The sequence below is a fragment of the Onychomys torridus genome, chromosome 11 (assembly GCF_903995425.1).
Source record: "Onychomys torridus chromosome 11, mOncTor1.1, whole genome shotgun sequence".
NCBI lineage: Eukaryota > Metazoa > Chordata > Mammalia > Rodentia > Cricetidae > Onychomys > Onychomys torridus.
Window position 1 is genome coordinate 47,441,547 of NC_050453.1, and position 23,248 is coordinate 47,464,794.

Consider the following 23,248-nt stretch of genomic DNA (forward strand, 5'->3'; position numbering starts at 1 on the left):
TCATTAAATTGCTCAAACACCATAATGCTCCATATAGCACAAATAAATGAAAAAACTAATTGGACATAGCTTAAGTTTAGTTAGCATTGAATCTCCACTAACCAAAAGAAGATTAAGCTATTTCTAATTTTGAAGCCTGTTCAAATCAATGCAAAATGAAGATGTTTGCACGTTTCTTTCATATTTAGTTCAGAATTCCTCCTATTCTTTCTATATATTAATTCTCAGAAGGCAGATTTCTGGAACACTTGAGTGTATTTCTCATTTAGTCAGCAGTGTTGTTCAAACTTAATGTGCATTGAAGTCACCTGTAAATGTTGTTAATTGATCTGGGACTGAGTCTGTAATTCTGCATTTCTACCAAGCCCCAAGATGATGCTGATACTGTTGACTCACTCTCCATTCATAAGATTCTTAGTCACAAAAAGACTAATCCTAAAAGAAATGGCTGTCTTCATTAACCACTCAAGTGATGCTGTTGCAGGAAACACTTAGGGCTTATGCTTCGTCAAGGATAGCAGGTATATATTAAGCAAACAATGTGCATATGATTGATCTACTTTATTGATGTACTGAATGAAGGAAAGCTGAGGATAATTATACTAAAATGACAGGTAGTCTCTCTCTTAACTTTCATCTAGTTCTTCATTACAAAGAAAACTGTTATTAAAAACAGATAACATGGAAAAATGTATTTCAATATACTCTATCACAATTGTTATTTAAGCATGGTCTTTTATTCATTTTAGTAGATAATTGCCTTGTAAACAGTTAAAATTAAAATTTATTTTTTTTAACTTCTGGCCTTACTTTCTGCATGTCCGAGAAATGGGAAAGACTGACAGAAAGAGGAAGTATGAGTGAATACCATGTCTTAACCATAAAGACTATGTCCTTTGCCTCAACTGCTGCATTCTGTATGAACAATGCCCAGTGCACATACTTCAGACCATATCTGTGTTTCTCTCCTTGCTATCTTTCTTTGTAACAAAATTGATATCCCCACAGAGGCAATTTCACCCATTTTCAAATAATTATTTATATTTCTTTAAGATATGATTTTTATATTCAGTTAGTTGCTTCCTCAATTATTTTACTTTTTAACTAAAGTAAAAGCAATTTACACTTCCTTAGAAGAGATCCAGCTGGAAAGATGGTGACAGGTGTTAATTGACTGTGAAAAGGTGGCATATGACAAAGAATTACAGTTGTGGATACTTTATATGGAACACTCTTCACAGGGTAAAAGTGAAAATTTACTGTTTCTAAACTTAAAAAAGAATATTTAAGTTTTAAAACTTATGGGAATGCAAAAACAATAAATAAGAAACATTAATAATTATTCTACCAAAACTTCATCTTACTTTTTCTAATCTTTCTTTAAGATATATAAAGGAAATATTTTTAAATAGTCAAAACAAACTAGTAAAATGACATGCATACTCACACTTCATTTTTAATGGGGTAGTATTAATACATTATAAATTCTTGCTCTGTCAATAACATTATGGATACTACATATACATATTTTCAATTCATCTTTGAAGAAAATACTGTTTGTTTTCAAGTGAAATTAATTGGCATAAAATGAGGTTTTGTAATATGGCAAACAAAAATACTAATTCACAAGAATTTCTTTTAGAAAAAAAATCACAAGGACTTGCAACTGAAAAAAATGTAGTGTTATTTGGTAAATATTTAATTGTGGCTTTTAAAGAACCTGTATATTCAAATGATGCTTGGACTGGAAATTATATTGTGCATCATCCAGAACCAAATATATTAAAAGTTGTTTTAAAGTAATAAAAAGCAACACATCTATCAATCCCTAAAATAAAATTTGATATTATTAATAATACATGTGTTAGATAAGTGATTTTATTGGGGAGGTATAGATGGCTTAGTCATTAGTAGGGCTTGTTGCTATTACTGAGAACCAGACTTTGGTTCCCAGCCTGTGTCAGACAATTCATAACTGTGTATATCACAAACTACAGACCAGACAGTCTTCTGACCACTGATGATGGGAGAAGTATTTGGACTTACAAACCTAAACACACACACACACACACACACACACATTCATTGTAACATGAATTTCTAAATGTTCTTATTAATAAAAACCCTGAGCCAGATATTGGGCTGAGAGCTGAAAGATCAGAGTAGTAGAATATGCCAGCCACAAGTTCTTACCACTAGGAAATCCTCAGCCCAATTGAACTACTTCCTATATACTTTTTATACTTTTATATACTTATATTTAATTTAATTCTGAAAATATCAATCAGGTACATTTTAAATTATTGTACATATATGGTATAATACTTTTATACAAATAATTACTATTTTGATACACTTTTTACTTGTTTTACTTGAAGAATTGAAACCAGAAATCAAATCTAATAATACTTTAAATTACTGCCTCTCTAATGAAGTAAATGCCTTCAATTTTAAGGTTATCTTTTTGTCCTTATTTCTTATTCGTATATTTCACATTACAGAGATGCACTCTTATTTCTGAATTTATTATATATTATATTATAATAAAATGGAAAACAAAATAGTCATGAAATATATTCCATAGCTGGAAATCAATACCTCCAAGCAGTGCAATCTTTTAAAGTATGGATTCTTTAAATTAAATGGCCTATTTTAGAAATTTAAACAGTGATGAGGTTTAGAAAATGTTGTTCAAAATAACAGCAAGTAGCATTACCACATTGATGAACCGTCTGGAACCAAGAAAAATAAAACACACTGGGAAAATAAAGCATGTTGAAGGAGGTTTTTTATAAAGTGGATTTTCTCTGAAGGAAGATAACTCCATCAACAGTTTTATCTATCATACAATATCTTATTAAAGGCTTCAAATGGAGTATCCAGATTTTATACCTAAGTCGATAGTATGATGCCCTAGGTAATTCTGGGGGAAAAAAACAAAAAAACAAACAAACAAAAAAAACCAAAAACATCTTTCACTTATTTCTTTTCATGTCTTTTATATTGACAGTGAATATTTTAAAGCCAACTTATTTTTTCAAAATGCTTTCATTTTGATGAATATTCTGGATGTCATAAAATAATATATTTATATTTTTAGTTTAAAAATTTGCTTATATATGAGCCTTCAGTGTGCTGATTATATTTCAATTATTCTTAGTATTTTAGGATGGCCAAGATAGGAAAGGAGAAGAAAAAGTACAAAGAGAATTGGTTTAAGTTAATTATTATAAATCTCATGTTTTCTTAAAAACAGAATAGTCGCATGCTTGATCAGTTAAAATATCTGAAGCAAACAGATGGAGAGATAAACAATATAGAATGAGTTCAATTACAATGGCTGCCATTTTAAAATTGTCATTATTTACTGTAAATGGAAGAGAGTGTATATGCTTAACCCACTTCATAATTTCACTTAATTCAACTCAATTGTTAACTCTATCAAGTGGAAAGTACTGAAAGAATCTACAGGTAACATTTAGAGAAAGCATCACTAGAATGGAAAATGCCTTGATCTTTACATTCAAGAGTTATTCCATGATGGTAAGGTAAGTTTAGTGATTCCAATTCAATGAAATTAAGCTAATACTTGAACAGGACTTTCACATAAGTAAAGCACACACAATCCTGAGAGGAAATGCCTTCATTATGAATTATCATGGCTTTGAACTTTAATTTTGGATCAGGAAGTTGTACTGCTTGCAGCTCAGTGTATTATTGCTGTTCAAAATGTCAAAATGGCTTTAGATGTTTTGAATGTTTTCTATACACATCTTAAGATTTACTTTCCTTTTTTGTAAATAATGCCATTAATAGTGGGGCAGAGATTTCATTGAGTCTCAAATTTATTTAAACAGTAAGAATATTCTAGAATGTTTTGTTCCTCTAATCTAAAAATACAGATTTACTCTTGATTGCTTTGTTTTGATTAAATTATTATCATCAGTGTGTTATAGCTTTCATAATAGATTTTTCTTATGTCATTGGATAAATTTTTTCCTAAATATTTCAATATATTTATTTTGTGCATTGAATTATCTTGCTTTATTTTTCAGACACACACACACACACACACACACACACACACACATATATATTATAATATATATATTATAATAGCCAATTCTATGTTGTCTTTGGATCATACAATTTTATTTAATCCTTTCATTGGTGTTAATAGTTTCTTTCTGTGGAGATTGCTCTGTATAAATAAAATGCTGATTGGCCAGGAAGTATAGGTGGGACAAAGCAGAGAAGAGAATTCTGGGAACAGGAATTATGAGTCAAGGGATGCCAGTCTGCTGTCCAGGGAGCAGCATGTAACAGGCACACACATAAAGCCATGGAACATGTGGCAACATATAGATTAAGAGAAATGGGTTAATTTAATATATAAAAACTAGATAACAAGAAGCCTGAGCGATTAAGCCAATAATAAATAATATAAGCGTCTGTGTGTTTATTTGCCCTCGAACTCACAAAGATACTCCTGGCTCTGCCTCCCGAGTGCTGGGATTAAAGGTGTGAGCCACCACCTCCCAGCCCCAGCTACTGTTTCTATTGGGAATATTTGTAATATTTTATGGAAGATAATGTGGCATGTGTAAATACTGACATAACCTGCTATCATTGGAAAAGTTATTCCACAAATTGGCTTAATCCCATGAACAGTTTAAATACCACTTATAGACACCAGTGTGTACCAGCAACAGCAGCAGCACCACCACCACCACCACCAACAACAACAACAACAACAGACAGTGGGAAAAAAACAAAATGTTCTGTTCTTATTACAAAAATAATAAAACAATTAAGTAAAAAATCAGCAAAATTTGAACAATGTTTTAAGAATTGTATCCATGCAAGGCACATATATATATATACTTCTGTTGTCCATATTTGTAAGCTTTATTTTATTTATGGAAATTCTTCTAGTTACACTGCTTTGCTGATAAAGGTAATGAAGCCTTACACATGTCTTAACTTATTCAACTTCTTAAAAGTATCCATTTTATAAACAATGCTCCTTTTACTCTTCAGATTTTATTATATTTATAGTAGTTGACATTACAAAGCAAAATAGAGAAAGATTGAACAAAATCATAATTGTTGAGATGTCCTATCATTTTCCTCATACATATGCATACATACATACATTGAGACTGCATTAAAGGGATCTTCAAACATTCACAAAAGTCTTAGTATGACTTCCATTCAGATGCTCTGCCCTTCTTAACTATAAAATAAATTGCACAATCATAAAGATTCATAAAGGGATTTCGGTGTCTTCAGTCAGTTTAAACAGGGAGACAGGAGGAACTTAGCATGTATTTGTTGTCTGCATCATATTATTTGGTTAATACTCACCTGTGTGAAAGGAAATAGGTGAGGTGTATCCATATGCAGCCTGTTCTTTGTGCCCACCACCTACACTCTGCACTTTTAGTGTTGTCATGGCATGACATGGTAGAAGGCCATATTGTAAAGGTGAGAGGGCTTTATCCTTTCCCAATCTGCTTATGTTTTAAATATCTGCCTTTAGCTATGACCCCAATTCTCTTCAACTAAGAAACTTTATGAAATTCACTTGTTTTAGCTTTTTTTTTAATGTTTCTTTTCATTCAATATTAGAATTCCAACATTCTCTGTAATCATCATAAACATTTACATTTGTCAGAAAACTCAGGAATCTTGGTCCCTGGCCTAGTCATTTATTGAACAGCAGTTTAACCAAAGCCTATATTATGCCAACATCTATTATAACCTAGAGAATGGATGACACATGCAGTCAAGGTCTTTGTCTTGAAGAAGAAGGAAGGAGGTCATAAGCCATTCTACACATAAACCACAGTATTTTTGAATAAGTATAAATTCTATGAACAAGGCAAAATATGATGACAATACAGTACAGAAAAGAAAGTTTTGCTGTATTCTTGGTTGGCCTTGATAGCCTCTGAAACACATTTAAGTAGTAAGTTAAAAGTCACTTGAATTAAAAAAAATATGTTAGGAAGAGACACATGTGATATTTGAGATGAAAACTAGCACTGGATTTGCTATTTGGAACTTAAAAAGCACACTAAGTCGAGATTCTACAGTAAGTGCTAAGTCTGGGATTTCCTCTACAACAGAGATCATATATTGGCTCAGGTTTTAAAATACCCTGCCTGAAGGATGGACCACAAAGCAATTTTTTGAAAAATTTTGGAGATTTTCATATATGTAATGACTTGGTGTAAGTATCCAATGTACAAGGTAAAGACAGAGTTTCTTATGGAATATATTCTGAAATTATTAACTGTCTGAATTTCTGATGGACTGGCTTGTGGGGCTAATAACAGAAAAGACTGATCCGATAGTGCTGAGAACTGTGAAGAAAGCAGTCTTCCACAGCACTGCTCTGTTGACAAGATCAGCACAGCAAACATTTGTAAATTCATGGATAAGCTGACAAGGAAACATACTCTTCCCTCAGCTTCCTTGTCCAAATTTTACAACCAGTCTCATAGAATCAGGGGTATCTGTTACTATTTCGTACATTCCTTGGAAGCTACAGAGTCTGTGGAAGACACATATACAATTGCATATAGAGAAATGGAAGATTGGAAAATATTTTGTGACAATGTCATATTTTCTTTTTTAATTATCTCTTTAAAGTCCTTCAGAATTATTTAAGATGCTAAACCTTAATCACAGTACAAATCCCATTTTAACGAGGCTCAATCTAAGGTTTCTTGACTTCACTAACAAAAGAAATAAGCCACAGTCTTTATCTTTTTTAAATATTATCAATCAACTGTGATATTTTTCTCCTTCCCATAATCATAAGTCAAGTACAGACTAATAAAAGAGTAGAATTTAAAAACATGGAATTTTATCACTTACTCCTGTAAATCATTTCTTTTCTCTTTTACCAGAAGTAATGATTCTCACCTGCACTGAAGCTATTTATTATATAAACATGATTTACCATATTACTTTGTATAATAGATTGTCACAGTTATGAATACATTTCATGTGTATTGGCACTCTAGGAAGCTTTTAGGGGGACACTAAGTAATACTCTCATCTTTTTCAAGTGTGTGAATATTATAGAAGGCATTAAGTGATCAGTTCATCAACGTTTTTGATAATGAAGAGAGTCTACAGTAGTGGTATGGGACAAGTGGCCCTCTAGAGTGAAGATACACTTTTATGCACAGGCAAACACAAACACAGATATTTTCAAAGGCTCCTACCTCCCAGAGTAGCAGATAGCAAGAAATGAGTCCCATATTTCTTGATAAGGTTTTCTGTGATTTGCTGAAGTGTAGGTCGCCGTCCCAAAAGCCTTATGTTGCGGAAGAATTCAGGGGCAAGAGGCAGAGGAGAGCCAAGGAAATTTCTTCTCTCAACTGCAAGGTTATTTACCTTCCAACGGCCAAACTCCCTGAAAAGCAAATTTACTTTTATTGACAACTGCACAATCTGAGTGTTTCCACTTGTAAAGTTCACTTGGAAGTTTAGCTCAGGTCACTACATTACAGTGACTGCAGCTTGTAGAGATATGTCAGGGCCTATAAGTAGAAGAGGCCAAATCTGTAATTCACTTAGCTGGAATTGAAACCAACCCAAAATGGCAATAGTAATCTACTTAAATTGAATAGCTTCCACTCACATATTTTCCCAAGGACATGCATATTCATAAACATTATTTCCTTTTGAAGAAAATGAATGTCGTTATTAAAAAAGAAACAAGAATAATAAAAATTGAGATAATTTATTCTGAGAACCTCAATTAAAAAAATAAAATTGACATTACCACTCCCAAGATATCTTTTCCATTCATTTTAGAATATGAACTCTTAAACTTTGGGACAGATTTAAGAAATGCAGGAAAGTTTTCTTTTTTTTTAAGTCACCAAAATGAAAAACTATATCGTTTTTATAAAACTTATCATATGCAATGTATTCAAAATCTCAAATTCTATCTAAATAAACTCTTTCAAGATGCGTAACTTTATAGATGAGTTTGTCAGATGACAGAGAGGACAGGTAGGGATATTACAATGCATACATTAAAAAAATGACATCTTTAACTTTGTTTAAATCAACATTAAAGCTTTAGAAAAATCCTGTGATAAACTATATAACTTGATATTAGATCATTCAGATTGTTTTAAACAGAGGCATAGTGGATTTATATATGTCTTCTTGGTAAAAATACTTAGAGTGTGCCAGTTAAAATATATGATTAAGGATATATCTGTGATGGAGAATCATGCTACCATAATGACCATCTTCAGGGATTTTAACAACTAGTGGAGTTTCAAAAGAAAACAAAAAACAAAAAGAAGGATTACATTTAACAAAAATCAGTAACATGTTTGGAGTACTATACAGCCCACCTTCAATAGCAGCCAATGATATAGTGGTATTGTCCTATTTTTTAATTAATTGCCAGGGAGGGCAACTCTGGAAAGGCAGTATGTAAGGCTTTCTCAAAGCAGAAAGGGCTTTTCAATGAAGAGAAATAGGGCAAGGTTTTATACAGATTAGTGAGGGACACTTAGGTATTTCTAGGAATAAGAGGTCAGAACTTTGCATTCCTAACTGCATATATTTTGAAAACGTGACACGTTTTGAGAGTTTAAAAACACCTAATTTTGGAAAACTAATTGTAAGGTAAGATTCACTAAGGAATCCAGAGAAAACGTTATCCCAAAAATAACTTAGCTTACTCCTTCCTTTCTTCCTTGAGTAACTCTTACTACCTTCCCTATTAGATCATTAAAAAGCCTTAAATATCTTATCTCAGCAAGAGCTCATAAAGTCAGCAGTTACTAGAGACACTTGAAAATTCTACTCCCGTGTTACTGGCTCACTGGATGTTAGGTGGAAATGACATTATACAATTTAAAATAAAAATGTGGTATTGTGTATTAATTGTATGCACAGGTTCATTATGCAATTTGTACATGTGTGAAGAATTTAATCATATTCATCCTTGTTTACACTTTTTTGACTCCAGTCTGTCCGATTTGTCTTTCTCTTCTCCAATACCCCCCCTTCTACTCTCAGCCTATTTTCCTTAAGTCTTAATTCCGCATATAGTTCCTTTAAAATGATTCAATTTCAGAAAATTGGATAATTCTGTTCTTCTTTATTGCTGAATAATAAACAGGGAACCACTGTGAAGAATACTGCTTTTTATATAATTTAGTATATTCTCTTTAAAACCATTCAATGTGTTGTCCTTCAAAAAACACACAGCCTTTAAGAACTGAATGTATTATAATCCTTCATACATGTACACACACACATATAACTTTTTTAACCCATCTAAGCTTGAGTTAATGTCAATATTATTGTATTATAAAATCCTTTTTTATAAAAATCTGCCTGAATGTTTTCATATTACATTCATAGTATAGTGTAATGCATAGAAATATGCATTCAAATATTTTAAAATGAGATAATTTTACATGAAATATATTTTAATTATTGTCAATATGTCAACAAGTTTATGTAAGACAAGTCTGTGAAGTTATTTGTTAAATAATAATTTGGAATTATGCTTACTCATTAAAGGATATATTTAAATAACAGTGTCTTACCAATTAAAAACATGTAGTCTTTATTCAGCTATAACAAATGAAATTCTGTAATTTGTGAAAACTGGGATTGGAAATAACAAAATTAGGTAAAATACACCAGGCAGAAGAAGATAATAATCATGTGATATGATTCATGAGAAGAATCTAAAAATTTTGCTGGCTTATAAATTGAGAAAGGAATTCTGGCAAAAGACATGGGAAACAGAAGGGAAGTCACAGGACAGGTTGAGCAATTGGTACTGCTGATAAGGATATCATTCACTAAATGCAATGTCACAACTTAATGCAAGAAGCTAAAAAAAGAATTCATAGTGGGATGATCAATATTTCTGGAGGTTAAAAGATACATCCTGATTTAGATGTGTTATTTACATGTATTCTTGCATAAAAATATCACATGGTAGACCATAACCATGTAAGATGTTTGTGTTTTGATTATCATCTAAAATAGTATATTTAATTCAAGTAAAGTAAATCTCTAGCCTCATGGATTTGAGAATTATACTGAGATACAAGCTGTATGAAAGAGATGAAGTTAAAATGCTGCAAAATATCTCATTCTGTGTATAATACAAGCACATAGTAGTTCTTTTAACGCAACTCTTTTCATGATTGTTGTTTGATATGAATTTTTCTTACCTAACTTACTTGTTGTGTTTTGAATCCTCTTAGATTCACATGCCTTACACACTAAAATGAAAAGTATATGCCCATGGACACCCTTATAGAGTATGCTTCAGATCTTGATTATCAGTTTACCAAGTCCAGTAAGCTGATAGTCTCAATTCACCTTTTAACATTTACCTGTAGCAGGAATCTTAAAAGTTCTTATTAATAAAATCAAACCCGAGGCCAGTTATTGGGGTGACTGCTGGAAGATCAGAGACACAGAACAAGCCACAGCTACCTCACCTCACCATTTCCTCAGCTGGTCTTGTTTCCTCAGACTGCAAGCTTCTGAGTCCTCATCCAGAATAAATCTCAGCTGAACTGTGCTGCTCCAAAGCCTATAAGCTTAACCAGCCAAATGCTTAACCAGTCAAATGCTTAACCAGCCAAATGCTGCTAGTTTCTGGTCTTCACGCCTTATATAATCATTCTCTTTCTGCCCCCACTCCCTGGGATTAAGGGCTCACTTTCTGAGATTAAAGGCAGGTCTCACCACGCCTAGGTGTTTCCAATGTGGCCTTAAATTTAAAGAGATCCAGAGCTATTTCTATCTCTGGAATGCTAGGATTAAAGGTGTGTGCTACCACTGCCTATCTTCCTGTTTAATATTGTGGCTGTCCTGTTCTCTGACCCCAGATAAGTTTATTAGCCTGCACAATATTTTTGGGAACACAATATCACATTTACCTTTAGACAAAATGCTTCTTTAGCTTTGATCATTATTATTTTTCTCAATGTCACCTATCCAAAAAAAAAAAAAAAAAAAAAAGGCAAATAGCATACTGTAGATAGCACTAAACACACATCAACTAAGAATTCAAGTCATTTACAAGAAATTATTTTCTTAATTGCCAGAGCATTAAGATTCTTTTGCTCTCTCCCTCTCCATATTTTCTCTTGAAGAGTCAGATAAAACATGAAATAAAAACAAAAATATAAATTGATAATATCCAATTAGTCTCTTGTTTCTACTTAGAAATGTTATTTGAACTGTAATGATATGTAACCTCTTGTACAGTCTGTAATGCTATTCTGACAATCCAGACAAAGCTACTGCAACAATCCTGGTAAAAGATGATAAAGAACACTCTAGTGACTATGGCCTACTCAGAGATAAGTGTAAACACACATTGTCCCTTTCCTGGGCATAGGATCAGTTGGCATCTTCTGCTATTCCCTAAAGAAAATGCAGGTATCTTTGATCAATGACATTTGAACATGTTACATCAATCTGGTTCACTGTTCTGTTACTTGAGTGGACATAGATTATTATTCTACATGTCCTTAAACCTATATTTGCAGACTATAGGAACAAACAATATGCATGGATTAAAACTAAGCATGTATATGTGAAGTCATTGAGATTACAGATATATTGTTTTGCCTGTTGAATTGCTCTCTGGAAATATTTTCGACATCATGACAGACACATTTTGACACTAGGAAAACATCAGTAAACAAATTGGAAATCAATATCTATACATGAATTGGAATCATAGGAGTGAAGTTTAAATTTCCCTGTCATGAAGAAAAGATCCATCTCATTGGCGATTCAACACTGTACTAAATTTTCTCCAAACAAAGCAAAGTGGTGTGCAAATGCAAACACGTGAAAACTTGGTATTAGGTATGATTACCATAATGGGAACATTTTACCTAATGATATCTTAGAATTCTATCCAACTGTTGCATTACTGGAAGAAATAAGAACATTCTGATAGTTCACTAAGTCCTTCATTACTACTTGAAGCCTACACGGAACATAAATAATTTCCCATTGTAGTCATTGGAAGTCTTTAAATGAAAAAATTACAACCATTACAATTTAACATACCTTGGCTCCTTTATAAGCACAACTATTTCTATAGGTTATAAAAATGAATCATCACCAGTTCCAACAAATCATCACCTAGAAATGTCACCTTTGTTTCTATGTAATCTCTTTCATTTATTTTGTATCATATGGTTCTTTGCTAAAAATTCTGACTTGCAAACATCTGTAATTTGTATCCACATACATTTATTTACCTACAATGTCAATTATGGTTTTATTCATACTTATCTTACAAAACAGTGGGAAAACAAGAACTACATCATCAAAATGCATTGAAATTATAATCATATAATTTCCACATTGCCATTGTCCTCTCTTATTCATACTTAAGTCTATGTCAAGTAATAAATGTGCTCAATGCAATTAATATCACCATAGTTTCCTTTTTTTTTTTTTTTTTTTTTTTTGGTTTTTCGAGACAGGGTTCCTCTGTGTAGCTTTGCGCCTTTCCTGGAACTCTCTGTAGCCCAGGCTGGCCTCTAACTCACAGAGATTCGCCTGCCTCTGCCTCCTGAGTTCTGGGATTAAAGGCGTGTGCCACCACTGCCAGGCTCATAGTTTCTTTTTGATTCCTCAAAGGTAGAGAATTAGTCATAGTATATATTGAAAAATTTGAGCACAATATCGTAAGAAAATCTATCTAAAATTTTGAAAAAAAAAAACATAATGCAGTTGCTAAAAACAGGTTTAACTTTAACAACTAATTTGTTCTAAATGAATGTTTCCCCCTAATTACTCTAGATCATTAATTGCATCAGTTTTCACGTCACTACATGTGCTAATTATGGCTTATTTTACCAATACTCATTAAATTTACAAATATAGTATTAAAATAAGACGTATTATTGAACTAGTATTGTAAACATAAATTTAAAGAGTATTATAAAGTGACCTGCCAACTGTTAGTAGCAATAACCTTTTAACTGCAGCTTTAAATCATACTAATCTTAAGAAATGTCTGCAATGATTGATATTTTTCATAATTTTATTATGTGTAACTGTTATGCATATAATTGGCTTGCTTTTATCATGTCCCCATGCCATTTTCTGATTTTACCAATGATACTTTCCATCTCACTGGCAAAAATATAATTGTCTTTAGTGGCTGGGATGATCAGAATTATGAACAAAGAATCAAAATAAATAAAATAAAAAGACACATTCAAAATAATGAGCCATGAACCTGAACAGAGTTCTCAAAAGAAGAAGAAGAAAATGGCTAAAATGTATCTCTAAACATATTCTTTTATTTCTGGCAATGAGGGAAACACAAATCAAAAGAGCTGAAGACTTCATTATGCCCTAACCACAAAGGTCAAAGGTCAGCAAAACAAAGGACAACAATGCTGCAGGGGACATAAGGAAAATGGACCCCTCATTCACTGTGAATGTGATTGCCAGCTGGTGCAGCCACTCTGGAACTCAGTGCTGTAGTTTCTCAAAAAGCCACAAATAAGTATACCCTGCTCTGCTACTCTTTGGCTTGTGCTTAAATGATTCAACATCCTATTCCATAGATACTTGCTCAGTCATATTCATTGCTGCTTTAGTCATAATAGCCAAGAAATGGAAATAACTTAAATATCCATCAATAGGTAAAAATAAAATAATAAAATAACAAAAACATTCTTCATGTATACTTTAAAATACTATAAAGCCAGACATTTAATGAAATTCATCTCTGAGTAGATGGCAGAGAAGATATATGGCCTTTCACTTTCTTGACTCCAAGCAGAAGCCACCTTCTACACATACTGAGGTTTTGGAGGTTCTTTTGAACACACAGTTAGGAATTTAACAGAAAGAATCTATGGAAATTTCATCCTAGAAGAGAATCATAAACTCTTATATGATTTTCATAAAATGTTATCTATGCCAGGTATGATTCTCTAAAAATATTCGTTTTCTCTGGCAATGCAACAATTACTTCATTTGAATAACCTGCCAAATGCAGAGTAGACTAGTGAAGGCAAGTCACATGATTACAATGAACAGTTGTTGATCACAGTAAAACAATCAGCATTGATTGCAGCAGTAAGCATTTGAATATAGCATTGAACCAATAAGGATAATTTGTAGTTCTTGGGAACTTTTAAAAGATTGTGTTGTTTATGTGTAATTGTGCTCATTCTGGTTTTTAAAATTTGCTAAATTTATAGGACTATGTAATGACTGAAAACAATCTAGTTTTATAGTAGTTTTGAGATATTTTTCTATGATTAGACAAGAACTCATTCAAATTTTGAGGAAAATAACCACCAAATTTAATAATCACAATCAATGCCATATTAGTGCCACGTAATTTATGTCAGAAGAATAGCAATGTATGTGCATTTCAGTCCTCCAGTATATCCATGGCAACACTGATGTTGATTATTCATTTTCAATCATGTATTATGCAGGTTTCATAAAAAATACATGCAAGCATGTACACACACATACATACTTGGAATTTTTTTCAACCTAAATTTTAAAATTTGATAGCTATGACTGGATATGTAGTCCTGCCAAAGATGATGTCTGTGTTGATGTCTACTGCCCATGTTACTACAGGACACCATGTGAATCATGTTGAAGTACAAGAGCATTCATGAGCTGACCCTGTCCCCTTCCAGCCCTGAGAAAATGGACACGGACGACCCCAGAATGGGAATACTGGAACTTACCCTAATATGGGAGATGGCACCCCACACACAGGAAAGACAGAACCCCTCACCAAGGAAGTGGGAGAGTTGGCCAGTACTGGCCAACTCAGCAGCCACCTAGTTATACATCTAGGGCTTTGATATGGAATAGCCCAACATCTGTCCCTACCTAATATGCCAGAGTACATTAAGGGACTGGTTCGGTAGAGCCATGGTAGGCCACATGGTCTACATGATTTGGGGCAACAACAGGATGTCTTGGGTGTTTCCCTTGCAGTCCAACATTAATAATGTGCCAGAATTAGAGGACTTGAACCTGACCAGCAGCACATTACAGAATGAACATTTGCAAGGAAAGCTGTTTGGAGAACAGAGGTATACTGCATGCCACACAGCAGCTCCCAATGCCACTAAGATGAATGAAGAGGCAATGGAGAGGCAAAAATGGAGCAGCAAAACGGTGTTTTGTTTGCTGCTGCTTTGTTTTTCTTGTTTGTTTTGTTTGTTTGCTTGTTTGTTTTTGGTTGGTATTTTAATTGAGATTGATTTTTTTTTTTTGAGACAGGGTTTCTCTGTGTAGCTTTGGAGGCTGTCCTGGACTAGCTCTGTAGACCAGGATGGCCTCGAACTCACAGAGATCTGCCTGCCCCTGCCTCGTGAGTGCTGGGATTACAGGCGCGTGCCACCACCGCCCGGCGAAATTGATATTCTTATTTTTTATTTTGTTAATATTGTTTCTTCTTTTTTTTTTCTAATCTTTATCTATTGTTGTTATGTCTTTGTTAGTTTTCCTTTGGAGGCACACTACAAGGGTGAGGAGCAGATGCAGAGGGACTAGGAGATGGGTGGGGTTGGGTTGCATGATATAAAATTCCCAAAGAATCAAGAGTTATTTTTAATTTTAAAATTATAGGATACATCTATTTTAAATATCAAATGAACTTATCAAAACTATTCCTTTGTCAAAATCATGTGATTGCATAAATTTAATGGTTGTTTATCAAAACAGACACTCCCAGACATTTGACATAAATGCACTGAAATAAAATGATATATCTAATCTGATTCTTTATGAAAATTCAATGAAGAAATAATGAAATATTTCTTTTAACAAGATGGTAATAAACGGAAATTTTTATTTCAAAAATAATTTAAAATTTCTATAATGAATATTAAGATTTGTAAAGGGAATGGCTTTCAGAACCAGAAAAATATAGTTTAATATCCCATCATCATCAATTTAAATCAAACTTCAAAACTCTAAATGTATTAAGGTGTCCTCAACCTCATTGATGTAATGCATTTAACAATATCATCTTTGTGTAGTTTCAGGTTAAAGCCATAAAATTATTAGAGAATGATGGAAAATATATTTTACCACTAAACACTTTTGTATTGATAGTTTATGCACACTGAAGACATAGATTATTTATCGATAATGACATGTATGGTAATTGTTCATAAAAAATATTTTTAAAACACCCAAGTACTATTCAACTATCTCTCTGATTGGTTCCAGCATAGATAAAAGTTATATTGCTAGTAGGGAACCTAAACTAAACCAGAGAATATATTCTTTCAAATAGAAAATTAATATTGTTTCAATAACTTCTAGAAGCATTTATATAACACTTGCTTAGAGACTTTTATTGAAAATATTTTATCTCCAAACTTATCTCAAGCTAGAACTAACTGTCAAGGTTATTATTCAATTAAGTATCTAACATGAAGCAAAAAATAAGATCCTAAATCTTTTCAAGTAACATAAGATTAAAAGGCAGAATAAAACATGCTCCTTAGAGTAATCTCAATATAGAGACAATGAAAAAGAGGTCAGTCTTTCAAAGAAAATTGTATAAAGAAAGAATTATTTTTGAAAAATTAGAAGTTAGCAGTATATGATGTTTTTAATGCAACAAAACTTTATACTCTGAAAGGCTTTTTACAAAATCCAACAGGACTGCAATGCCTTCTTTAAGACTATAAGTTCAATGACCTCAGTTAAGTCTACGAGGCCTCTCTTCCCAAAAGTGTCACAGCTGAGGACCAAGCTTTTAGCATGAGCATTTTGGAGGCAATTGGGATCAAAATTACATAATACCTATGTTTTTGCATAATTCATTAACCATGCAGTGGGGTAGGAAATATTATTAATGTGTTATTTGTTTTAACATCTCTGGATGAATTATAGAGGAGACTTTGAGAGATGGAACTGATAGTACGGCAAACAATAATGAATTTACATTTGACTATCAAGTTGTCCTGACACAAGACCCTAAACCATGGGCTGAGAACTCGGGAATCTGGGGAACCATGAGACCAAAATAAGCCTTTATTCCTTTGAAAAATAATAATTATGTTAAGTACCTTGAAATAAACCTCTTCTCAAAGAAGTATAATACCTTTACAATGAAAAAGTTAAAAGTAATTACAGAAATAGAAGAAGACAGTAGATGATAGAAAGATTTCTCATGTGCATTAATTGTTAGAATTAATATTTTGAAAATGTCTAACTTATTTAAAAAAATCAAGAGGTTCCATGGAAATCCCATAGAAATTCTAATACCATTCTTCCCAGGAATAATTATGGAATTTGAAAATTCTCAAGAAAGACCAAAAGACACCAAAGCAGTCCCAAGCAGAGGCACTGCTGAAGAACCTACATACCTGAATTTACATTATAATGCAGAACCATAGTGGACAGTATAGGAAGCAAAAACATAATGTGGTACTGGAACTAAATCCAAGATGAAGATCTCTCAATGGAATACAGGATCCAGACAAAGGCCACTAAGATGACTGTCCTCCAATTTCTGACAAGGTGTAAAAGATATAATTGGAAAGAGACAACCTCTTCATCAAATGATTACAGGGAAAAATACATACCCTTTTGCAGAAGAATGAAATGGGTTCTTTATCTATACAAATCAACTCCAAATAAACCATTGGAATAACTTAACATCTGTACCTCTGGAACTCTTAGAACAAAAAGTAGATAAAACAATTCAAACTGCAGGAATAAGAAAGGCTTTTTGAATAAGACTCTAGTTTCAAAAGATAAAATGTCAAAAATCAACAGTGGAGTCCTCATGATTGTTTTTTTAAATGATTTGTTGAGCTGGAAAGATGAGTCAGCAGTTAGAAGCACTGGTTGTCCTTCCAAAGGACCCAAGTTTGATCAATGCAGCTCATAATAACCATCTTAAATTCTAATTTCACATGATCTGTCACCTTTTGCTGGCCTATTTGGATATTGAATACACAGGATTGACAAATGTACTAGCATGATAAATACCAAGACAGGTAAAATAAAATGAAAATAAAGTGGAAAATTATTTATTTTCAATTTACTTTGTGTGTGTACTTGTTATGTAGGATTTGGCTATTATTTGGGGGGCTATTGTACAAATACCAGTTAAATTGTATTGGTTTGTGTTGAATTCTTCTATATTGTAGCCAGAATATGGTTTAATTGTTTTAGCAAATTATAAAAGGGAGAGTATTTAATTATCCATTTTGAATTATAAACTTAAAACAATATTTTCATTCTACTTAATTGTGTTTATTTCATCTTGTCTTGAAATCCATCTGTTTCCTGTAAACACACTGAAGACTATTATCATGTTATATATTAATTTTTTTGTTATCATATCAGGAAACTTCCTATATGTTAATTTAGTCTAAATTTAACATATCCTGTATTTTTAACCACCAACCTTGCTTTAATTGGTGTTTGAAATATATATGTATTCTCGTCTCTTGTTTTCACACATATTTATATTCATAATGTGATTTTTTTCACTGATCTTACTAGAAATATGGCTTTGGTACTGAAATTACTCATATTTAATGTAACATCTTTATAACGTGTATGTGAAAAACTAGTGGGTTTTCTTTAAAAGAGTTATTTTTCTTTATGTGTGTCTATGTCACATATGCATGGATTCCCTCAGAGAATAGAAGAGAGCACCAGATTACCAGATGACAGACAGTTGTAAGTCACCCAGGTGAGTTCAGTAACCAAACTTGAGTTCTCTGAGAGAGAACAATGTGCTCTTTTACACTGAGCCTCTTTTCAGACTTTCCTTGTGAAATTTAAAAAGTTTCTGCACAGAAAAGGCAAGAATTGATATAGGAGAATCTAGAGCACAGGGGTAAATCTTTTCCATCCATATATCTGAAAGAAGATTAATATAAAAAATATAAAATATCTAATTTTATTAGCCATCAAAAATACAAATTAAAACACTAAATATATCCCAGATCACCATTTAGAAATGCATTCACTAATAAAGCTAGAACAATATTAAAGCTTTACAGTGCTGGTGTCTATAAATGTAAGCAGTTGCTATGAAAATCTCTATGAAGTTTGTAAAGAAACTGAAAATAAGTATAGATGGGTCTACCTGTATAGTTTTTTGTTGTTGTTGTTGTTGTTGTTGTTATTTACCCAGATGACTCCATATCACTGAAATATTTCACCATGAATCACATTAGCTAAACAGCAAAACAAATGTAAGTGTTCAACACAAGAGCATCCATGTTAACAAATGAATAAAAAGTGGCATATGTGCATGTGTGTGAGTTGTTACAGCCATAAATAATGAGGTTATTTTCCAGAAAATATATATAACTGAAGATTTTAAGAAAATTAGCTAGTCTCCAGTAACTAAGACCATATGCCTATTTTCACTTGTCGTTTTTATATACATTTATTAAACCATATATAAATATATGGCTATAGAAGTGAAGTGATCTAGAAGAACAAATATTAACAGAAGGACACAGTTGGAGGTACGGCGGCACACTACTCTGAAAGCATAGTATGTATTTGCATGTAAATTTCCTCTGCTCACTCTGCTCTTTACAGACTGAGAGAACTGGTCTGCTCATCTCTTGGGTGGCTCTGTTCAGCATGGAGTTTAGTTGGTTCTGTTGAGTGTCTGTAGGTCCATCTCCAGCTGATGGCTGATGATGATTTCAGAACAACCAGGCATTTCACTTGTTTATATTCTGGATTTGCATGTTTACCTGACTCAGTATTTCTCAATTAAACCTCTAAGTGGAAAAAAAAAAAAAAAAAAAAAAAAACTTTCCTCTGTAACCCAGTAAAATATACAATTATTACACACAATTAAAATCTGAAATTATATAAACTGACAGTATGACTGCTCCATTGTATGGCTAAAGACAATCTTTATATTATAGATACGAGAGAGAACAGCCACGGGCATCTGAAAAGGTCCAGAGGAGAGAGAGAAAGCAGTAGACTGAACATGGGCTGCAGATTGAAACTGTCCATAAGAGAAGTAAGGGTAAAAGGGAGAAGGATGAGTGAGGGAGGGAGGGAAGGAGGGAGGGAGAGAGAGAGAGACAGAGACAGAGAGACACAGAGAGAGAGAGAGAGAGAGAGAGAGAGAGACAGAGACAGAGAAAGAGAGAGAGAGAGAGAATGAGCAGAGAGCTAGAGATGAAGATAAATAGAGGACCACTAGAGGGCAAAAGAGAAAAAGACAAAGCAAAGCTAAAATAGCAGAGATTTGACAAGAATCTGGGGAAAGCCCAGAGACCCAGGATGGATCCAAACATCAATGGAAAAAAGAAAGAAAGAAAGAAAGAAAGAAAGAAAGAAAGAAAGAAAGAAAGAAAGAAAGAAAGAAAGAAAGAAAGAAAGAAAGAAAGAAGAAAGAAAGAAGAAAGAAAGAAACAAAGAAACAAAGAAAGAAACAAAGAAAGAAACAAAGAAACAAAGAAAGAAACAAAGAAACAAAGAAAGAAACAAAGAAACAAAAGAAACAAAGAAACAAAGAAAATAAGAGGGAGGGGTGGACAATAAAATGATTCCTAATGATCTGCTGTCCTCATAGATCATTGCCTTGCTCAGTTGTCATCAGAGAGGTGTCATCCAGCAACTGATGGGAACAAACACAGACACCCACAGCCAAAATTTGGTAGAGTTAAAGAAATCCTGCTGAGTAGCGAGAGGAAGGCTTGTAGGAGGCAGAACAGTCAAGGACATATGAGAACATTGTCTACAGAATCAACTCATCTGAGCATGTAGTGGCTCACAGAGACTGTAGAGACAAACATGGTTTGTCTCTACAGGTTTGAGATCGGTCTTTGGCATAGTTTGGTGTTCTTTTTTTATTCTTATTTTTTTCCATTCTTAAGGTTTTTTTTTTTTTTAATTTAAGCAACCAAATTTTATTGTATTTAGAATTTTCTTTCATGTTAATAGAAAAATGATAATAGACTGAAAACTTAAGTGTGCATTTTTATGCAAAGGTACATGATTATAGTATATTTTCTTTTCTTTTCTTTTTTTTTTGGTCATTCACCTCAGCAGAATGCCAAAAGTCATTTATTGAAGGAGGGAGGAGGCCTTAAACACAGGCTTACAGCACAATGGGAGAACCCCAGAGGGCAGAAGTTGGCTTCTGATGTTTTACAATCTTGCATCTAAGCTGTTAACACTCAATATGCAGGATACACAAACAAGGAACTTTCCTTAAGCATTCAGGAGGGTGGAAACCAGCAGGGAGTTAGCATAGGGCAGACATCAATGTCAAGGTCAGCAAGCAAGGCAACAGTTACCCAAAACAGGGGCCAGGACCTTACAGGTCCCCCCTTTCACTAAAAAATGAGCTTCTGACTTAGGTTGTGTGGGATGTCAGCAGGTCACCTTATCCATCATGGAAACACCTGCCCAGGCCACACAGGCTCTCTGTCTTAGGTTACTGAGCACCCCCCATGTGTTACCCGTCTCTGAATACTCATTATCATACAGGCACAACCTTGTGTGAGCTGCAGAGTTAACAGCTGCCAAAAATCTGAAAGTGGCGCTGGGCTTGCAACCTGTGTGTTCAACACAGAAAAGACCAACAGAAGTCCTAAACCACCCATAGCCAGTAGGCTAGAGGCAATTGAGCCATTCCCTTCCTTAACGAGCCTTAGTGCAAATTGGAGTCCTTGTAAGATGGTATACCAAAAGCAAATGGAACTTGAGTTTATAAATGTGTAACTTTCAAAGCCAATCAAAATGTATATAACTGCTAAATTAAATTTATCATACCCAATAGAATGAAAGATAAACTAACTATGTTGTTCTTATAGGACTCCCGAGAGTGCAAGTTGGGCCTGTCTTTGACTATTTGCCTAAGCTTGGACACTTTTCCTGCTATGGGGTTGCTTCATCCAGCCATGACATGACATGTGTGTCTAGTCTTAATGTAACATGTTATGCTATGTTCTGTTGATATCCCTGGAAGGCCTGGGTTTTTGTTGTTGTTTTGTTTTGTTTTTTGTTTTTGTTTTTGTTTTGTTTTAAGGGAAACTTAGGAGAAGTAGATATGGGAAAGAGTGGAAGTTGGGGAAACTGGGGAGGACTGAGGGATGGAAAACCGTGAACAGGATGTAATATATGAAAGAAAAGAAGAGGGGAAGTGGAGTTTCCTTTGTACCTGACAGAAACATAATCTATTTGTTAAAAAATAAAGAAATGGACCAGGTAGTAGTGGTGCACACCTTTAATCCCAGCACTGGGGAGGTAGAGCCATCCAGATCTCTGTGAGTTTGAGGCTACTCAGGGCTACCAAGTGAGTTCCAGGGAAGGTGCAAAGCTACACAGAGAAACCCTGTCTCTAAAAACAAAAAACAAAACAAAACAAAAAGTGTTGAAATTACAAATTTTTACATCTAAATTTCAGTGACTTACTATATTGAAGAGAACTTGATAATTGTCCATTTTAGAAACTGTTAATTTAATTAAATTTTAATCACATTTTCCCAATGTAGCATTAAATAAATGGTTATTAAGTCAAGATGTATTAAGCACATATTTTAAATAGTAAAACCACTTTAATAACAATAATAAGTACATAGTCTATTCTGTTCCTATATAATTGAGACAAATAAAATTCAATTACAGTAATTGATAGGTTTTAAGACTGGAATAATTTATTTCAACTTGGCCTTAATGTTGGGCATTTCATGTCTTTATTACACAGGGAAATTGGATATAACACATTTTGACAAGATAAATATGTAGTAAAATGTAATGCATTAATTGTACAAATTATCAATTCTCTAAATTGCAGCCTTTCATTTTGAATTACCCTTGAGTTGTTAGGATTTTTACACTTTGCACATTAGCATCCATTTAAAAAAATTCTTATGTCACCTATCTCTTAGCATTACTGTTATCTTTGGATTGCAAAATGTAAATTATACATTAACACATACTTCTTCCCATGCTCCATATTTAAATCTCACACTAACTAAATATAATAAATATCATCCACATTATGCAAACTTCAAAATCCCAATGGCCTCGTGTAGGTTCTTTGCTTTCTAACTGACACTCCTGGGCTGAAACTAATCTGTTATATTCCTGTGTATGCTCACATTGACATATACTTTTCCTTCTGTGAATATGTTATGCTTATTGGGTTATATGCATTTCACATACTAAATGATTGATTTATGTCTTCTTCCTCCATTAAAAA

The 23,248-nt window shown here is 33.2% G+C and overlaps 1 protein-coding gene across 1 annotated transcript in view; it reads right to left on the bottom strand.

Moving 5' to 3' along the window:
• Brinp3 (BMP/retinoic acid inducible neural specific 3) overlaps positions 1–23,248 on the bottom strand; it is a 391,357-nt gene that overhangs the window by 176,265 nt on the left and 191,844 nt on the right. The window contains exon 3 of the mRNA XM_036202492.1: positions 7,239–7,429. Within this exon, the coding sequence (XP_036058385.1) occupies positions 7,239–7,429 (191 nt within the window). The remainder of the gene's footprint in view (positions 1–7,238; positions 7,430–23,248) is intronic.